This window comes from Nymphaea colorata, chromosome 8, assembly GCF_008831285.2.
Source record: "Nymphaea colorata isolate Beijing-Zhang1983 chromosome 8, ASM883128v2, whole genome shotgun sequence".
In the NCBI taxonomy this organism is placed as follows: Eukaryota; Viridiplantae; Streptophyta; class Magnoliopsida; order Nymphaeales; family Nymphaeaceae; genus Nymphaea; species Nymphaea colorata.
In genome coordinates this window covers 21,057,094-21,077,262 of record NC_045145.1, presented here as the reverse complement: position 1 = coordinate 21,077,262, position 20,169 = coordinate 21,057,094, and the positions used below count along the sequence as shown (strand labels likewise).

General features: G+C 36.6%; 2 protein-coding genes across 3 annotated transcripts; one reads left to right on the top strand and one right to left on the bottom strand.

The window, feature by feature from the left end:
* The first annotated feature begins 2,571 nt into the window (after positions 1-2,571).
* LOC116258939 (uncharacterized) lies at positions 2,572-14,587 on the top strand. Its single transcript, XM_031636447.1, has 16 exons — positions 2,572-2,924; positions 3,544-3,698; positions 4,776-4,889; positions 4,975-5,040; positions 5,708-5,791; positions 5,877-5,963; positions 6,374-6,465; positions 6,560-6,620; positions 8,329-8,388; positions 9,940-10,000; positions 10,426-10,533; positions 11,483-11,601; positions 11,803-11,874; positions 12,186-12,271; positions 12,903-12,999; positions 13,982-14,587. Exons 1-16 carry the CDS (start codon positions 2,738-2,740, stop codon positions 14,108-14,110), a joined length of 1,578 nt encoding a protein of 525 aa, XP_031492307.1. The 5' UTR covers positions 2,572-2,737; the 3' UTR covers positions 14,111-14,587.
* A 715-nt stretch (positions 14,588-15,302) lies between these two features.
* On the bottom strand, positions 15,303-18,236 carry LOC116259182 (DNA oxidative demethylase ALKBH2). 2 transcript variants are annotated; one of them, XM_031636862.2, is made up of 4 exons: positions 17,990-18,236; positions 16,605-16,721; positions 16,008-16,197; positions 15,303-15,766 (listed from the first exon to the last, which is right to left on the bottom strand). In XM_031636862.2, exons 1-4 carry the CDS (start codon positions 18,158-18,160, stop codon positions 15,591-15,593), a joined length of 654 nt encoding a protein of 217 aa, XP_031492722.1. In that variant the 5' UTR covers positions 18,161-18,236; the 3' UTR covers positions 15,303-15,590. The 2 variants fall into 2 exon arrangements, with proteins under 2 accessions (XP_031492722.1, XP_031492721.1); XM_031636861.2 differs by having other exon boundaries at positions 15,303-15,769; positions 17,990-18,221.
* Between the last annotated feature and the right edge of the window lie 1,933 nt (positions 18,237-20,169).

The window sequence follows — 20,169 nt, the reverse complement described above, 5'->3', positions numbered from 1 at the left end:
AGTGCGTTTTTTCTCGATGAAAAGACTTTCAACCTGAGAGAGGCGGCTTAAATGCGGTTATTGTAATTACTAGAATATGCTGTAAAAGGTTACACATTGAATTAAGCATATTTTTTAGTTTTGATCCTTAAAAAAAAACAGTTTTAAACCTAAGTTTCCGTATGACTAAACTATTGCTACGGTAACTATCAAAGAACGGCTTATGATCCAACTTCCCATGACCTGAATTAGCTGTGACTCTTTTCAATCGTATTTTTTATTCGCTAAATGTCACTAATATCTTTTTTAAGCAACATATTAAGAATTGATAAGAGTAGAGAAAAATAAGAACAATAGTTAGGTGGAAGATAATATTTAAAGAAAAGTTGCAAGCTTTGCAGATTAAGAAGTTTTCATTGTTCTTTTTTTTCCTTTTTATAGTTTGTATGAAAAGTGTGACACTCTTTTTTTTGTCGTGCAACCGATTGGGTTAGGTAGCATGTTATAGTCATGTCCTCAGTTTAAAATTTAGAAGTGCTACTATCTCAACAGTATTGAAAAATGTTGAGCTTGAGATTAAGAGCACCATTTTATATATATATATATATATATATATATATATATATATATATATATATATAGTAAGATGTATTGGTCGCTGCACTCTTGAGATGTCACATCCCAGCTCAATTTGGACAAGGCCCCAAGTCATTTCATAACATTGTCAATTCTTTTATATGGGCAGAGACTAATATAGGCAATCTCTCGATTTCATGTGTCGGTCATTCATTTATATTGGCTCCTAGCATGTTTCTTAAGCATTTTCTATGGAAACAAAGCTCCCATGTCAAGAACTCGATTGCATGTTTGATTCATTTTGATGGACAAGGTTCAAATGGAGAAAACTTCAAAAAAACGGGGTTTAAAATGTGCAACTTATTGCCCTTTTTGTCCGTAGGATGACGAATTCACTATTCACTTGTTTTTATACTAGATTGAGGTTCAGCAAGTTTTTCTTTCTACATGGAGAACTTAGGCACCACTATATCCACTCAATCCTTTGCTAGAGATTCATTGTTTGGTCCAAAGCATATTTGCATATCTAAAAACAGGCAAATGTTTCTTTGAAAGATCTGGCTGATTGCCTTTTGGTCGTCGATTTGGACTATCATAAATGATATAAATAGCAGCCTGCAGTGATTCTGCCCTTGCATCCATGGTTCACACTAAGGTTTAACTCATCATAAGAGCTAGTCACTATCAGGGTTTGAATTTATTACATCATTCTATGGTTCTACTTGATTTATGTTTTAAAATTTGTTGCACCATTCTTAACACTCATTGAGGGGTGGTATATTTGTACATTGGCTTGTTTTAGCTATATTTCTCTTTCTCTCTCTCTGGCGAGTGGAAGCGACCAAAGAAGGGCCAAAACACTCCTCTCTTCCTCGATCAACTCAGAACTTGAGTGGGTCAGTGGTGCACCCATCAACTAGAGTATTGCACTATCACTATCTGCAATTCAGATAAATAACAAACAAATTGGCGATTAGGCTCTCACCAGCCTGCCATCACGACCCCCCCTCTCTCTCTCATTTGCAATAAACACTAGGGATATTTTGAATTTTTAAGTTGGCTGGCTGGCGGCAATGGCTCTATCATTTTTGATAAAAAGATCCTATTTTGCTAAAATATGGATGGTATTCTTGTTTGCAATTGAACGAGCTAAATGGTGATTCATGCAAAACTAATTGTGCAAGTTTGTTTGTATAATTATCTTGCAAAAAATAAAACATTAACATAAATATAATAATATATATATATATACCTATTTGTCATACCATAAATATATATACACATAAGTGAATGTTCAAATATGGTAAATTGTATTACTACAAGTAGTCTAAAACTAAAAGACACTTTGTATAGTTTACGAATACATAGTTGCGGTTGGATAGTGCGACCTGCTGCCTGAGTTTTATATGTCCAACGCTTTTCCTGTCTCCAAACCAAGTGAATTGAATGATCAAAACGCCAAAATAATTCGATGAACATGGTCTATTTGGTGCATGAAAAGGAAAGAAAATAAACGGCATGATAAATTTATGGTCTACAATGCGTTATAAATCGATGAGTTAACAAAAAAATTGAGTGACAAAGACATTATACGCATTTATGTTTTTGTGTACTTATATATTTTAACAATATTAGATTACCACAACTCAATGTCGGGACAACTTTCTAACACCTTTCATTAATAAATACTCCAATAAGAAGCTTTGTTATGTAGGAAAGAATCAATGAGTCTTAGTACAACCTGTTAGAGATCGTCTTAGTTGAAGTTGCTAGAAGAGGAGGTACATTTTTCAAAAAAATTGAGTTAGGCTGAAAAATTAGAAGGCCAACAAAATAATAAAAAAAACAAGTTAATGATAGAAGGTAATATTGGAAAGTTACTACGGCAAAGTTTTTGATTCATTTTAAGATCCTAATCGACGTTATGTTTTGCAAAAAAATGTGAAAAAATGAAATTTCAGAAACAGACAAAAAGGTGAGCCCGGGAGAAGGAAGCAACATAATGTCATTCACGACTCTTCGGCTGGGTGGAAAAAATATTTGGCAATTGCATTTACTCGAGTCCTTGAGGATAAGAGCAACCGAAAACCAGCGCCCTTTTCTCCTGCAATCTTGAAAAATCTTGAGGTGGAGAGCCAAATTCGTAGAAAAGCAGGAAAAGAAAGCCAGAAGTACGTAAGAAATGGGCTCATTCGTTTGTTTCAACTCACTCACTCCGGTTTCCCGCTCGAATTCCTTTTCGCGCAACTACAGACCATTGAAAGATCCTTCTCTCCAGCGGAGTTCGAGACAACCCAATAGCCGTTCAAGCACCAGCCGAGAACATAGAAGCCTCAAGTTGAATACGGAAGTTTCTCCTCACAGAGCAGGTGGCGGCATCCCATCTTTCTCTTGTTTCATGGCGAACTTCCACTAGCTGTGTATCTCCGTTCGTTTGATTCTTTCTGGAGGTTTTTGATGTTTAACTTATGGTAGCTTTGGAGTTTTAATTATTATAGTTTTCCGGTAATCGATTGGAATGAGGTAATGTCCGCCATCAGCATTTTTGCTTTCCTGGATTTTGATGCATTTTCCTTCGAATTTTATGGTTATCTGTCTTTTTTTTTTTCTGGAAATATTCTGACAAAGTCGATTTATAAAACATGGGAATTGGTGCTTCTATGAGTTTCAACTCTTCTCACTGCTGTAAGATTGGGTATCTACTGATAGTTCCGTTTTTCTGTTCATTTTCACTACTTTATCACTAAGCTTCATCATGGATTTAAGTCTGAATTCTTTATCGTTTTTCTATCGAATCTCCTTCCGTCCATAATTGCGTTGCAGTAGCCCCGACTGCATGCTTTCCGCGCCTTCGTTGAATTTCATATGGTGTCATTCTTCTAGTGAAAAAACATATTGGACGTTCTTTACGTTCTTCATGGTTGTTTCTTTGGACGCTTGAAATCTCATTGTTGACTCATCTTTTTTCTTGGTCATGAATGGTGGCAGTTTCGGCCGTACGGTTGCTGAGGATAGAGCAAGGCGGCGCTTTTGCTGATTTGTTGAATGGGCAGAGAGAAGATTCCAGAGAGCAAGAAATGGGCTATGTTGAAAGAACTCTAGGATTTCGGATTAGGGATTTGGATGACAGGGATGTGAGATTGGTATGGTCTTTGTTTTAGCTGTTCCTTGATTTATCTTCGCTGTTGATTCTATGAACTGCAATATATATGATCGCTTTCACTCATGAGTACCTCATAGGCACATCAAGCTGTATATGTTGATTAGAGAAACGGAAACCATGCAAACAAAAGGTGGACCATATGGATCCATTTGATTTTAAATTAGTTTTCATTTTCTTGTTGGTTGCATTTTATTTGCAACTAATATCTTTTACATACTAAAATGTTAAAATAAATTAAGGCACGAGTTTATTTTGTAATTTCCTGGTTCGTTGTAATTTTTTTTTACAAATTCATGTACATATGTATATGCAACCGTCAATGAACCCCTACCTACCTACATATTTATGCTAATGCTCACAAATAAATGCCCGGTTTGAATCCCGTTAGATGTTTTCCTCCAGCTGGTGGATTCAAAATGATAAGAACATGGTTGTAATCATGAGAGTGACATAGAAAAGAGCACAAATTTGCTCCATCTGCCATGTCTACAGGTAATCGAAACTAACTTTCCCACATCCAGCGACTGGTCTACTAGTGGGATTTTAAAATTTCATGTTTGTCACGGCTGAGAACAGAAGGATCAAATATAACGTTAAAATAATGATTTAAAATAGAAACCTAACAAACCATGCTTAAGGAAAACGTGAAGATACTCTCATTACCAAAGCTGTAGGAATCAAGCAAACAAGTTCAATTATCTTTTCAGCGACAATATCATGAAATTCTAGGAAGTTAAACGCAGAAATCTAAATAAACTTTTAACGACTTCTAATTTGTTTTATTTCTTGATGCATGAAGATGTGCTTCTCAGGTCGCATCTTATTCTTCTTATAATGTGGAGCCAGGTAAATTGTATTTGATGAAAGGTTTGGAAAATGACAGGCTAGGCAACTGATTGGTTTTTAATTTTTGTAATGGCATGTGGCCTGTAAATTATGCAAAAGATTGGAGGATGCAAGGTCTTGTCATTATGCTTATTTGTCTGTTGACAACTTGTTGTCTTAGGTCCTTCCCAGATGCAACTTTCCTTTTTATTGACTCACCTGACATATTTAGGTGACTGACATCGTTGGCGGTACTGTACGTTGGAGACGCTATCTTGATTACGTTATAAGCTCGTTTTGTAACGATCCAGATGCAGTGAACAGCATGGAGCCTCTGTTGTTGCAGGTACCTATTACATGCTCGTCAAATTGGAATAGTGTTTTACAAGCCTATGTGCCATATCTGAACTAGATTCATGGTTCTTACTTAGATTCTCCGCATGGGTGCCTATGAGTTAGTCAAACTAAATATCCCATCACACGCTGTTGTAAATGAGGTATGATCCTTGCGAAGCTTTTAGTTCTAAAGACATGAGTCATTGGTAAATGGTAGGTGTCAAGGATGTTTACATCTTGTCAGAGGAGAACGAGAATTACTGCTCTATGTTTAGCTTGGTGCCCTTTCTTTCTTCAGTCTATTAGAAATTTGTGGTGTTGCATTGGCTAAATCTTTAACCAGAATAAGATGGCAGGTCATTGTGCGATCTTTGGGAAATTAATTCAAAACTGTGTTAAAAATTGATATTTTATTTTGGTTATCATTATCAAGGGAACTGTTTTTGAAGTGGATGGTATTTTTTCTTTCAAGCATAGCTAGTTCTTGAGATGTCTCAATTTCTCACTACTTGAGTTGTCTATAGCTCTGGCCATCCTATGACGTGGAAACTTATGCTTTCTTAGCTTGTTTTTCTCTTCAGGGATGCGTTCTTTGCCTCAAAGCAAGCCTTGGTTGCTTAACTGCCTTTTGTTAACATCTTTTGGTTCATGGTTTCGTCATTTTTCAAAGCATTCTGCTGTATTAGTAATGTAAGAATATTTGATCGTATGGCCCAGTGATGCTTTCATTGTCTTGCCAATCTGAAAATATCTTCATAATCATATGTTCTAGTATCATTATCCTTTAACCATGACATGTCTCCATTGTTACATTTTATGCCTGGGCAGAATGTTACACTTGCAAAGACGGCTCTTCGACCTGGTGCAGGTAGCATGGTGAATGGAATTCTGCGGAAGCTAGTTTTATGCATGGTTGGCATGTTTTAATTTGGATTCATTTAGCTTTTTTCAATAATTTCTTTCATGTACGGAACTCTATTCAAGTTTTGTATGTTAGGAAAAGGATTCACTTCCACTGCCAAGCCTTGAAGGAGATGAACGTGGGCAAGCCCGTGCTCTTGCTACCATTTACTCTCATCCAGTTGTAAGTGTTGTTTTTTCTCCACTTTTTTCCGTAATTGGGGTTCTACTGTAATTGAATTGGGGTGGTCCCACCTTTGAACTTTGCAAAAAGAACCTCCTTTTTAGTGGGGATTTATGCTATTTCTTTCTGAGGACATGCACCTCTCAGACATGGGGTTCACCTCTTTATGGACACGGGGAAAATGTCTCATCCTGTTAACGTAACACATCAGAAATTATCGGGTCCTGTTAACTCATACTGATACTTTGGGCGGCTTACACTTCAAATGCCACTGTTGGATAATGTGTCCTTAAATTTATGAACTTATTTTGTTGGTTCTTAGTTCTAGAGTGAACTTGCTTTATATGATGTGTTATTTCTTTAATAGATGTTCCTTTTAATATGTCTGTTGATGTATATTTTCTCAACAGTGGATGGTCAGGCGGTGGACGAAATATTTTGGGCTAGAAGATACTGTGAGGCTAATGACTTGGAACAACAGTACACCATGCTTCTGCCTCAGGTTTGTTTTATCATTGAATTCAAACAGATGTCTAACTATGATAGGAAGACATTTATATGTAGTGCTTATGTGCAGCCATCAAATTAAATGACAGGCCAAATCATGCAAAAGGTATTACTAGAGCCGATCTAATCAAACAGCTGAAGGCATTGGAGGTCCCATTCAATTTCTCACATGTTCTCATTTGGATGCTGTCAATTTATAGTTTATATCTCTTTGTTTACTTTTCTCTTTGTGATCTTGAGTGTGGCAAAATTTGAAGATCAACTGGGAAATTTGACCAGATTATCTTTGATGTATTTTATGTATTCTATCTAGGAACAAGAAAATTCCTTTTTTCTGTAGAAAAAATGTTATTATTTTTCTGGTTCCTCTTTTTGCAAAAAGAAAAATTATTGCGACCGATATATATATATATATATATATATATATATATATATATGGAACAAACTCAATATTACTGTTAAACAAAAGAAAGCCTAAAAAGGAAAAACATGCAAAAGATTATTTCTTTTGTTCAAATGTGAAAAATATGTTTAACGACTTTTGTCACACCTTTTTGGTTTTTGTGTTTTTTGATGTTAACATAATCATGGCCCAAACTTTAAAGTTTAAACTTAAATTAAATTGTTTATCATGATTTTTTTTTATCTTATCTTGTCATTTTTTATGTCTTCTTCTTATTAGTTTATTATTTACTTTATTTTTATCCAATTTTTAGGAGTTTTTTTCATCTTCTAAAAGATTGATGAGATTTTTTGAGAAAAATAACTTTGCTGAAAATACCTGACAAAAACCTTGCCATTAGAAGCCCGATGACAATATTTGCGGCTGTGGAATAATCAAGCCTATTCTCATTATTTTAAATCGCTAGCAGTCAAAGCCTTTATACCTACAGGCTACAGCTGCATGGTGTTGGTGTTTCTGTTTACGCCTACTTTTAGTTAAGAAGATATTTATTTTCCAGAATCTCATGTCAGAGTAACTGAATTGACTGGGAGGTACATCAGTTATTATTAACTTTTCTTCTTTTTATGGGCTTGAACAAATTTATATCAAACTCAAATTGTCACAAATGTTTTTTTTTTTGTTTTTTTTTTATCGATGAGGTTTTTCTTGACTGTTACTGACAAACTTATCTTCTCAGGGAAGCCTCAGGAAATAAAAAATACAAAATACAAACTACAAAATGAAAAAACTATGATAATTTGAGTTTTCTACTAATTTTCTTACAAAAATTTTGATAAAAGTTCAAAATAGTTGCTACTTGCTAAGTTTAAAAAGAAAAATAAAAAAATCTAAGATATACAAAAAACTTTTTAAATTCAAAAAATGAAAAAAGTGTGACAATTTCATTTTGGCATGCTTTTAGTATCATGATATTAACTTTTTCTTTATTTTTTCTTTTTTCATTTTTTTTCTCAAAAAAAGAAGAAGAAGTCAATCTTTGTGACAATGGCTCATACCCATGTGAGATTTGTTAATTTGGTCGCTGTCACTTTTCTGCAACAAGCATGAGCATTCACCATACTGTCATGGCATGTTTCTCCTTGTCGAGTGCATGTGTTGGAAGAAAATAAAAACGTCTTCTGCATGGTTTTTAGTGGTTTGTAGTTGTGAGGAACATGGGAAGATCTGTTAATAGTTACTAAGAGTAATGCTTTTGAACAGAGTATGCTTAAAACCCAATCCTATGCACCCCTGTTTCATCATTATCACTTTTCAGTGATACTGAACAATATTAGTGTCATTATCTATTGATTGTATTAAACTGAGTCATATCATGTGCCTTATTTATTTGCTGCAGTCTTAGTAAAATATATTAATGGCTGATAGGTTCCTTATTCTGATCTATGACCTTAGGTGCATGTTGAACCATCTCCTTATACAAAGGACTTCGTTCACCTCAGAACTGGTATGCAGGTACATATTTGGAACTCTAAAATTCTAAATGCTTTTTCATGAGTAGAAAATTGTTTTCTTTTGCATTCTTTTATTTTGAGCTCCTAAGTCACATGGGTATGAATGCAGGACTGGGAATAGGTACACTCTGCTGGTACAAGTACGGCAAATTTTAGGCAGTGCGGGTATGGGGTACAACAATAGATAAAATAATATATGCCAAATTCTACAAAAAAATTCGTGCATTTATTTAAAAAGAAAAAGGGTTTAATGTGTTTTGGATGGGGTTATAATATATATATATATATATATATATATATAAACAAAACTCCCACAAAAATTCATGCATTTTGAAAGGTAGAAAAAGAGTTTTACCACGATGTGTCCCCTTACCAAGTTGGTGTATTTATGTGTCAACACGTGTACGAGGATCAATCTGCGATATCCATGTGACTTAGGATCCCATTGTCTGCATTATGTGGCTGGGGGTAATTTGGTTGTTCTTTGAAGTGTCACCTAATCTCTTCAAAAGCTGGTCTAGTTGTGTGGAGTACCATTACTTGCAAAGCTTTTCTTAAATGTACTGCATGCATCAAAATATCAGTATGATTTCAAGGTTAATTTGGAAGGCCGTAGAAAGTTCCTTAATGATACTTTCCCTACAAACTGTTTCATCATTCACTGGGCAACTATGTGAAGTAGACATGAAGGAAACTGATAAGTAATGCTAATGGATTGGAAGGGATGGAAGATAAGAGTTAGTTTAAAGTTGGGAGTGCAACTTTCTGAAGATGGACAAGCTGATTGCACCTGCTGTAGCTCCCTTCAAGCAGGTGTACTGTTGTATGTCGCAGGACAGGTTTTGTGAAGATTTGGATGAGGACTGAGTTTGATTTAGATAAAAAATATGATGGTCTAGCTTGGTGATGGGGTGATAAGCCAGAGGCCCAGAACCTGTAGATATCTTAATATGGAATTATGGATTCTGCAAAAATTCTAGATAAAGCTGTTAGTGTTTGGACTTTTTGTCTACAGCCTGATTTTCAGTCAGATGCATTTTATAAACAAAAGCTTTACCAGATAAGAATATGCTCAATCATTGAGGGCTTCATGAGCTGCATTCCTGGCCCCCAGCTCTATGCATGGCTGGACTGCCCATACATTGTTGAAAAAGCTAACCTTTTCTATGTATTAAATGCATGTCTTTGTGAAATATCACATTCTAGAGTCATGTATAGACAATCATCTTCACATGTGTTCCTTACCTTGGCATTCAATATAGGATACTAACTGGATGAATGGTTGTAATTTGAAATCTACCATCAGGCAAAGCACATCGGTGTTATGGATGCTTGCATTGTGACAAACCATGTCATATGGCACACCATTTTGAGCCCCTTTATCTATCCTTTTACATCATAGTCATATTGGGAGACCCAGAAAAATGGTCATATCTCTATATTTGCAGCTCAATCTGACATTCCTATTATGCGATGATATTCATTATTCATTCTTGCATGACAGGCATTCCAATAATCTGATGTATGTTCATTCTTCTTTCTTGCATGGCAGGCTGTCCTACAAGCTGGTTTGCTGAGAGATGGTATTTGTGCAGTTCAAGATGAAAGTGCAGGTCAGCTTAAAATGTTATAGGGGTTCATTAATGCCTCCATCATGTCTAACAAATATGATTTCGTTTCTTTGTGTTTATTTAGTGATATGACATAATTTTGTTCATCCTAACTTAATCAAGAAAGCTTCTTCTAAGTCTTGTTTAGAGCCGCATTAAATTTTTTTTGCTGTTAATTAAGCTTGAACCATTCTGTTTTGTTTCTAAAATTTGGAACTGTTATATTGGATAAAGTCTTTAAAGCAATCATTTATGACCGCATATGTATAAGTTATTTCTGGCAGGTTAACTGCTGTTGATTGAGGTAAGGCACCATCCTAGAGTATGAGTTGCCAATTAATTCTGTCTTGCTGTTCTAAAAAGTTAGCATGAGAGACATTTTTTCTTTATATCTAATACAAGGAACGGTTGTCATGGTTTTGCTGCAGGCCTAGTGGTATCTGTTGTTAATCCTCAACAAGGTGAAACCATTATTGATTGTTGCGCTGCTCCTGGAGGAAAGACGCTTTTCATGGCATCATGCTTGAGAGGTCAAGGTGATTGTTCTATGGGGAATCTGGTCTTTTATCAGTACAATATGTGTGCTTATCATGGATTTGCCACCAAGGCTTGCCTTCATTTAGCAATGCCTCAAGGGTCAAGTAGTCCATGGTCTCAATCTTAACTAGGTAATTAAAAGTTAAAAAAAAATGCTGGCAAATATCTCAGCATATACGTTGGGAACTTGGGATTAGGATTATTTATGGAAAACAAGAGGAGGTTGCATTTGTTTCTTGTAAAGGGCCTTCCTCCTCCTCATTTCCAATAATAAAAATGAAACTTTGAATGGGTATACATAGCATAATACATTTGTTATATAAAAACAATATTAGTTGTTTATCTTGTAATAAATGCCTTCGTTCTCTGAGATTGTAGCAAGTTCTTGTTTGTCGGTAATGATTGGCACATTTTAATGAAATTACTGGACAAAAATCTGACTATTTTAGCTTTGGTGTTGTAATGAAAATATTGCTTTTGATTTAATGTTATCTTTCTGGCTGAGGCATGAAATAATTTCATCTCTGTCTTATTGATTGAAGGTTCTTAAAGCGATACAGGCACTCTTGTCTTCTCAAAATTGTGATTCAATCTTTTTTTAAGTTCTCTGCTTGCAGCACTTGATGTACAAGTAGAAATATTTGACTGAAGCATGTTTCACTTGAATTGCAAGTTTAGAATGGTTTACATCTGAGATGCAGTTATGGTTTAAGCTCTTGCTTTAAAAGACGTGCATTCATTTATCACATGTTTCCTTCTGTTAACTACAACTAATGAGCGGTTTATCTCTCATTGACTCAACACTTAATAAGGATGTTGAAACTGGATCTCTGCATTACTTTTTTCTTCTTTGGAAAACAAATGTTTAAAAGACTTGCATGCCATCTGTTCCTTCTTCCTGAGTTTTCTGCCCAAAATCAAACTTACCATAAGCCTGTTGTGGCACAGGTAGTGTGCTGGCTATTGATATAAATCCAGGCCGTCTGAGAGTCCTGGAAGATGCTGCAAGACAACATTCTGTTGATGATATTGTAAATACAATTCACGCTGATCTGCGTATGTTCGCTGTGAGTCCCATCAGAAAATTATGCATGAAGGAAGCTTGGCTTTTCCAAATTCCATGCATAATCCTTATAAACGTTTTATTTTTTTTATTTTGTTTGAAAGACTACAGCAATACAGTTATCTCATGGATGTTTTGTGACTTCCTGTTTGATCTTTTGGGTTCTCGGCTATAGCCTGAATTAGACTATTCTCATCATCTTTAGGCAAAAACTTCCATCAAGGCTGATAAGGTTTTATTGGATGCTCCTTGCTCAGGAATGGGTGTGCTTTCAAAGGTATGACTTAGGAAAGCAGTTCATTGCTAAGATTAAAGCAGAACATTAGGAATGTCCGTACATAGTAACTGCTACTGATTCCTTACTCCTAAATTTATTAGTACATTGTGCAAATGATGGTTAGCCATGGCGAATTAAGTATAAGAGTGAACTGCTACAAGATCATTCCTTTGTCATGTTCTTTTATTAATATTGAACTTCACTTTTTCCTTCGTGCAGTTTAGGGATCCATGGTGGCTTTTTCATAATAAGTTTTTCGTTGCAGGATACCCTTGGAAGTTAATTTTTCTTTGGATGTTTTCATGTTCTAGAGAGCAGACTTGCGCTGGAACAGAAAAGCAGAGGACATGGAGCAACTACAGAATTTACAAGATGAACTCCTTGATGCAGCAGCCATGTAATTCTGTATTTCTTATAGTCCACCCCTATATATTGTTTTCTTATGTTACATCTGAACATTTCATGCAAATGTAGTTTGTGCTCATGCTCAAAGAAACATGATTAAACGGTCATGGCTAAACCTCAATTTGCATGGGTGTGATATGTGCCTGCCCAGAAATAGAGAACAGGCAGATAGACTAGCTAATAAGAGAACTAATTGGCAGAAACGTGAGGTTTTTGAGTCAGTGGAATTAACTTTTCCTTGTAGTTCAATAGGATAGTGTGTCGGTGCACAAGGTACAGCTAACCCCGAATCAGTCACAAGTAGAACCTAAGTATAACCAAAGTTTTCCTTTCCCCATTCTAAAGAAAAGAAACTAGATCTACTCTTTTGGTAATTCTGTAATTATTTTGGGTTTCATTATTCTTGAAATAAATTATGTGATTGAGTCTGAAGCTGCGTGGGTATATACCATCTAAAAGTTGTTCGTTTGAAGTTTTGATCAAACTTTTTAGCTAACAGATATTATAAATGTGTGATTTTGTGGCAGAAGTTGGTTTCTATTTTCTTATATGAACATTTGATTAAGGAGCTACGGTGACCTTTTCATTGTTATCCAGTGTAACGTGTTAGTATCTATGATTAGGTTGGTAAAGCCCGGAGGAGTACTTGTGTACAGCACATGTTCAATTGATCCTGGAGAAAATGCCGAGAGGGTGACAGCATTTCTTCACCGGCATATGGTATGAACCTGATAATTATGTGCAATTTTTCTTTGATATTAATTTCTGCTTTCTGTACGAACTTGTTGCTCTCGAAAGGGAACTGTCTTTGGTCTTCAATGAGCTCTGTCCTGTGCCAAGTACTGGCATCAGGCATGGTTTTAGTAGTTTTGTAGGGAAGGCATGTCCAATAAGCCTCAGGTGTTCCTGGTAGGTGTCTCAACAAATCTACTGGTGTGAGTTGGGCGCGATCTCATCCAAAAGCTTTAAGTTTTTATATTGGCTGGCGGGATTCTGTTAGTCAAATCAGTTGCAGGAGCAACCCTCGCAAGCTGTGAGAAATGTCTTCTGTTTAGGATGAGAATATATGATCAACTTTGACGGCATGACCTGACGAAGCTGAGTGGGTAAAACGATTGTCCTAAGTTTCAATTACATGATTTAAGTGTCTTGGGTAATACAGACTTATTATGAAACAGAACCCTGTGATTTGTACAAATACTTATCTCGGGAAGCTTTGGTGGTGCCACTGTCCAATGTTGATGTGAGCCTCGCATGCCCACATGTCCAGCATCCTGCAGGGGAACAAAAAAAAATTGTCCCTTCATCCCCCTTCGCAAGCAAAAACAATTGGACGGAAAAATAAGAACCAGAAAGGAAAAAGAAAAAAAATGGAAGTAGGTGAGAAAGACACGGCAGATTGGGTTGGATCTCTATGTACTATATGCAGAAAATACAGAAGGGTTCGAGTCTGATTTAGTAATGGCCAAGTCTGTTTATTATGTCCAACCTAAAACTCTTTTTAAGTGCTATTTAGATTGTTCAGGTTTGACTTAAGTTGCTCTGATTATCTGTGGCACTTGAATAGGACTTACATGTAACTCCAAATCGTTTTTCTTGAGCTTGTTAGGTTGAATAGACACCTCTGAATTTCTAGACCGCCTTTGCTCATTTACCATGTCATTTTCTGAATATCACCATGCACCAATGAACCGCTATGCAGGAATTCTCAGTAGATCCTGTGGATAGATACGTTCCCCAAGATTTTGTTACAGAGGAAGGATTCTACTCATCTAATCCAGTCCGGCATTCTCTTGATGGATCCTTTGCAGCTCGACTGATTCGTCAATAGATCACCAGCACAAATTTTTGTCACAAAAGTTTCAGTTATCTTCCTAATCATTTGATCAGTGATCATGTTATGGATCATAGAGATTTCATTTTGAAATTTTTCGGAATGGTGAAATGGAATCATGCCATGGCCAGTTTTGATGTGCCAGATTCTTCTACAGTAGAAGGTGAGATTAGGAAAGTTGGTCTGTACAAGGATCAAGGTGAGCCATCAAGGACAAGTATATCCAAGCCAGTTTCCTGGTTCATTTTAGGCGCTAGCACTAATTGTTTGAACCCATGTGATCCTTTGTTTGTGTTTCAATGGCTTAAAACTTTGTGATCCTTTGTTTCAAGGGCCTATGCCTGCTTAAGCTTGTGCACAGTGATATTCATGGGATCTGACCTGTCATTGCTTTCTTGACAGCTAAAACTTAACAACAAAAGCTTAATGCCATTTCTATCAAAAGACAGGTGACAGATGCAAATTCTCTTGGAATGAGCGTGTATGTGTACATGTTTTTTTTTTCCCTGAAATAGATTCCTTATTTGTAAACAACAGGCACATTCATCCGTCTTATTGCATAAACAAAATTCATCCGGGAGGTGCACCTTTAGGAGGCGTTTGGCGACCTGAACACTAACATAATGTTATATATATCTGCCACAATTTAAGGTCAATCCATCCTATTCAGTCTAAATTTGTGTACTTGGTAAGGCAATGAAATGTTTTCCGTCAATGGCACGCATAACATTATACAGTGTGAAAATAATTTTAACTTCAAATGTTTGCAGGGTGGATTTATCAATTGCCTATGCATCTGGTTAAATGTTCAATAATAGGCAGAACATCCTCAAGGCATTCGTGTGCATCTAATCGATGTACGTGATGCCTAGAGCACGGCAACCATAACACCCACTTTTTCCAACAATTCGCTACGTACAGTGTCTATGATGATGCGGCAATTTTTTGAAAATATGTGCGTCTCGGTTTCCTCTATACATGTTGCTCATCATTTGTATCCCTTCTCTTCACTGGTAATATGGTAGCTAAAATAGTATCTTCTCAAGATTATATTCATTTCTGGCGTTCATTGCCATCACCAAATCAAAATTCGAAAACGAACTTGGAAATTGTTAAATCACATACACCGACCTTCCAGAGAGAGAGAGAGAGAGAGAGAGAGAGAGAGAGAGAGAGAGAGAGAGAGAGAGAGAGAGAGAGAGAGGGATATATTAAATCACATACACCGACCTTTCAGTGTTCTTCTTTCCAGATCAATTCTGAATTTCGAAATTGTCGAATCACATACATTGATCCTCCAACGCGAGCAGCCTGATTGGCATGCTCTCTATGCGTTATGGATCACAGAACTTGGCATGAGAGAGACAGAGAGAGAGGGATATATTTCAGGACCATAGAAAAACATACGGCAAAGTTATAGTTGAAGATATTACTCTGAAGATAGGTAGCGAGTTTTTTCTTTCCCCGGTAGAAGTTATTAGCAACCCGAGCTCTGAACGTGCCTAAACGTGAGGTTGATTCGCACTCCCAATGCACTGGCACGCTTAGGCACCGAATGCAACCAATCCCGCTGCGTGTATCCTTTCATCACCAACAAGGAGCCATGCTTAAGCATGAAGGAATGCTTATCTTTTGACCTTCCTCTTGGTGATTCTACTGCAAATATTGTTCGAGGAAGATAGAATGAAGCAGGTGTTGCAGGAAGGGAAAAAAAGAAGAAGAAATAAACCCAAATAGCAATATACTTGACCCATCTGATGAACTAGAGACTACCAAGAATAAAACAAACTGAAAACTTGAAAACTACTATGGGAAAGATTGCTCTTCGCAGAATGCTATATAGAACATTTTTAAAATTCATTCTGTACAGTCAGTTCCAACAATGTTAATGTACCTTTAGATGATCTAGTTGGTCTCTTCTTTAGCAGAAACTCACGTTCACGGCCAAATGAAACAGAGGCGATCTCTGGAGTTGGCCCATACAATTTCTCATCATCTGAGTGCCAGGCCACATAGTCAGATCCATCTTTGTATCTGTTCAACAGCAAGCTATTAAACCTACTTCCCGGTAGAGCTTCATGGACCTGTTGAATCGTGCCATGCATAAAGAGCATGGTGAGAATTCAGAAGAATAAGCTCAAGTAAATGAATAATATAGGGACACGAGGATGGAGGAGCAGCTAGATTTCATTTCAAAACTCAATCTTGATCACAGTTCCCCGCACCACTGCAAAGCAGCGGTAGAGAGCTGCAAAGACCGTAATATAATTCCCCAACTTGTTACGTGTATAGGTCAGTGCTACAACTGTCAACTAGGATGTCCTTTCATGTTCATCAGAAAGTAAACATACAAAATTCACTTATAACATGATCCTGTCTTCACAGAGCACATAGGTCAGAAAATGCAGCAACCTTTTTATGTCCCCAACTGGTAGTCAAGAGCATCAGTATAATGTCTATATATTTAGATTATTGGTTACAAGTTGATTACCGCTTTCAATATATCCTTCAATGGGGGAAACTCATCCCATAGATGCACAACAGGTTGGTAACCGCTGTACTTCAGTTCTGGCAGTCCTTCACTCGCAACATAACATGTATCTCTGGGCTGCATTTAAGCAGTGAGGCAGCAGTCAAGTTCCATAGATAACAAAGAAAAGAATATACGATGTGACAGTTTCCTATGATGAGGATGAGCCTTGACCACCAATAGTTTCAACCCTTACAAAAACAATACAATGGCAAAGCTCAGGCAGAAGAATGGTAGGGTTGGAACTTGATCCAGGGTACTTGACTTGACACCTATTCACGTTCTCTCTTGCCACCTGCTCACAACATGTGAGAAGATGTCACAGCTGAGGGACAGAAAAATTGAAAGCATCTCTTTCTCTCAGCTATGATTATAAATGCCCCAGACATGTTTACACTGTGATCATCCTCGAGTCTCAACCCTGTCATTTTGCACCTTGAGCTTTTCTTTGGTGCGTCATCGTAAAGTATGATGTTCCAGACTCACCTAGAAGCTAGAATTTTCATCCCAAAGAGCAGACGTTGAGTGGTCTAGTCCTAGAGACCTATATGAATATAGAATTTACGTGTCATGTGTCTATATAAAAGGACATCCAATTAAAGAAAAGCAAAATAAAATTTTCCGTCAACTCTTCCCCAAAATACCCCACAGAGTTTCTACAACAACATAAAAAACTGATGAGGAATGACTCTTCTGCGAATTAGACTGCATGTATTGAACTCTCAAGAGTAATCATTGTTCAAAAACATGGAAGTTCATTATAGGTGAAGACCAATAACTAAAGTTCTAATAATATAAATCTTCACCAATCAACACCAGCAGCTGCCGTAATCGGGAATCACCTTTCAAGAAGGAATGGGAAGATAAGATATGGAAACCACTTTCCAACCATCGTCAGGAAACTACGGTTCTTAAGGAATGCGGTAACGTTTGAAAGGAAGAAGATAAATTTGTTAGATATGATAAGCTTGATAAGACAGGCTTGTTGGGAGTCCTATTGAACGATTTTAGAAGGAAATGACGGGCGCGTTTGGTGTGACTGGCTCGTAGAGGATTTTAGTTAAAGAAGAACGAAGATATCAAGTTAATGACACCAACATGTAAACTCCAAAATTCTTCCCATAAAGGAAAATCTCCCAAAAAAACAACAGAGGAAATGGAAAAACTTAACCCGTAAAACCAGAAAACATACAAAACACCCCAACATGAAAATTCGACGAAAACAGAGTTTTCCCACAGAAAACGAATAATTTCTTGAAGACAATGACAATTGGAAACATAAACCATCAACGAATGACAATTAGAAACATAAAATATCAACAAGGAAGAAAGAAAACAAAATCTACCTGCGTAAGAGAGCGGCCGTAGACTCGAATGGTCGGACGCGTCCAAGGAATTCCCTCGTCCAGATACTTCAACCAGTCCCATGATTGGTGGGGCGGCAGAAATTTCTCGAAGTAGATAACCTCGCTCCCATTACCAAGATCAAGAGTGCTTCGGCTCATTTTCTCTCCCATGAATTCATGGAAGCGACGAGAGCCGGTGGATTTAAATACGAACCTTTTTGGATCGTAACACGGGGTCGGATTCGTTTCGAGTCAAGGGTTACCCTGCCTCTCGCTACAACAAACCTACAACACGCTCAGCTTGTAGTATAACAAAAAACTGGTTAAAATTTTCTTCTACTTCTTCAATGTTTTTGAGGCAGCCAAATATAACATATTTAACCTTAACATAGTTAGTCGAGCAAGTCGTGAGTTGAAGGCATGCATGTGTTCAATTCTTATGGATGTTTCAACGATCACAAACAATGACATTGAGGCATACCATACCACACCCATATTCCTAATTAAGGCTGGGGGTCGGGCCGGGAAAATCTCGGCCCGGGTCGGCCTGTTTAGGACCGATAAGTTAAAAATATATATATATTTTTAATTTTTTGTTTTAATAATATTTTTTTTATTTTTAATAAATACATTTTATATTAAAAAATATTATTTTATAATTAAAAAAGTATTTTTTTAATTTAAATGGGCCGGCCGGGCCCAAAATCTAGTAGAAAAAGGTTTAGATGCATAAAGGATGAGACTGATTTGAACTGAAATCAAGTCGCATTGATTTTGTTTGCAGGCGATACAAGAAGGTGAAACATGATGGTGACCATATTTCCACTCTTTATTATAAATTATAATGTCAATGCAGCCAAGCAAAATTTGGCATGAAAAGTTTGTTGCAGATGACTTAGGATCAGCTTGCATTTTTACTGGAACCTGAGGGGGTGTTTGATTCACTTGGAAGCAATGGAATTCCAGAATCATTATTCTCATTGGTTCTGGAACTATCGGCTCATTCTAGAATCAAAATTGGAGAGAATTATGATCCGACACTAGAATCAAATTTTTAAGTGAAAAATTGATTCTGAAATTGTGATTCCAGAATCAAAATTCTAAATTAGTTTATCAGGAAGCTCGCCTTTTCTTCTGCTAAATTGCCATTTCTCAAACTCTCGTCACCTATGCGGATGCATTATTTTTCAATGGTCACATATTTTTTTCTTTTCATAGTTACTGGTAACTTTGTATAAATGAGGGAGTGTTTGAGATCTATGGATCTAAGATTAATGGATCTTTCTATGCAGAAACTAAAATGAGGACTTCAACTATGGTTTTTAGGAGTGAGTTCTGAAGATCATTAGTTTGATGAATCATGACTTCCGGTGTGAATCTTTTGCTACATCAGATTCATGTTCTTGGATGAAGTTCGAATCACAGATTTACAAATGCCCAATCCAAGATAAAACATATACAAGAACTTCTCATTGAGAACGCCGTTTGAACAAACGGTATAAATCACATGCATGCTAATAAAGAACTTCGAACTTATCGCAGATGATAATTCAATCAACTCCTCTGATCGATACAACTACCAAAACCAAAAAGATAATGAAACCCTTCCTTCTTTTCCAGGGGAAAAATATTGAATGTGAAATTTGACATGAATATTACTTTAAAAATTCAGTTATGCTGCACACAAAGGTAAAAATCATTTTCTCTAAATATAGACATCTAACCCGAGTTCCATACAACAAGTGTCGTTGTGTAAGCCAATGAATAAAACCATCACCATTTTAAAGGAACAAATTACCATTTTTTATAATTGATTTCTTTTTTTTTTTTTCGTTAAAAATTGGATCGATTCCTTCTCTCTCTCTCTCACTAGACCCACTATTATGTGATAACTGTTTCCCCAACTATCCCTCTCTCCACTACTCACTCACGTCTACCACTTTCTTGAAACCGCTCTCTCTTTCTCCCTGAAGATTGCTAGTCCCATATATGGAAGGAGTTGGACTTAAAACTATCAAATGAAAGAACTGATTGGAAGACACGGCCTTCAACAGCCTTTGAATGAAATATAAGTAGTATTCAGAAGTGCCAATCAACCAAAGTCTAAAAAATCAAGACTAAGATGCTCAAGGGAATATCAAGTTAAACTAAGCAACTCTTGTGCATGTAAAAGATATTAA

What these genes read in the sequence shown, in the direction of transcription:
- LOC116259182 (XM_031636861.2), bottom strand. Translation starts at nt 18,160, where the DNA reads ATGGGAGAGAAAATGAGCCGAAGCACTCTTGATCTTGGTAATGGGAGC. An exon ending in TGAAGGATATATTGAAAGCG is followed by an intron (nt 16,198 to 16,604) that starts GTAATCAACTTG and finishes ACGATTCAACAG; the next exon opens with GTCCATGAAGCTCTACCGGG. An exon ending in ACCAACTAGATCATCTAAAG is followed by an intron (nt 15,770 to 16,007) that starts GTACATTAACAT and finishes CAATATTTGCAG; the next exon opens with TAGAATCACCAAGAGGAAGG.
- LOC116258939 (XM_031636447.1), top strand. Translation starts at nt 2,738, where the DNA reads ATGGGCTCATTCGTTTGTTTCAACTCACTCACTCCGGTTTCCCGCTCG. An exon ending in ATCATGCTTGAGAGGTCAAG is followed by an intron (nt 10,534 to 11,482) that starts GTGATTGTTCTA and finishes GTTGTGGCACAG; the next exon opens with GTAGTGTGCTGGCTATTGAT. An exon ending in CTGATCTGCGTATGTTCGCT is followed by an intron (nt 11,602 to 11,802) that starts GTGAGTCCCATC and finishes CATCATCTTTAG; the next exon opens with GCAAAAACTTCCATCAAGGC.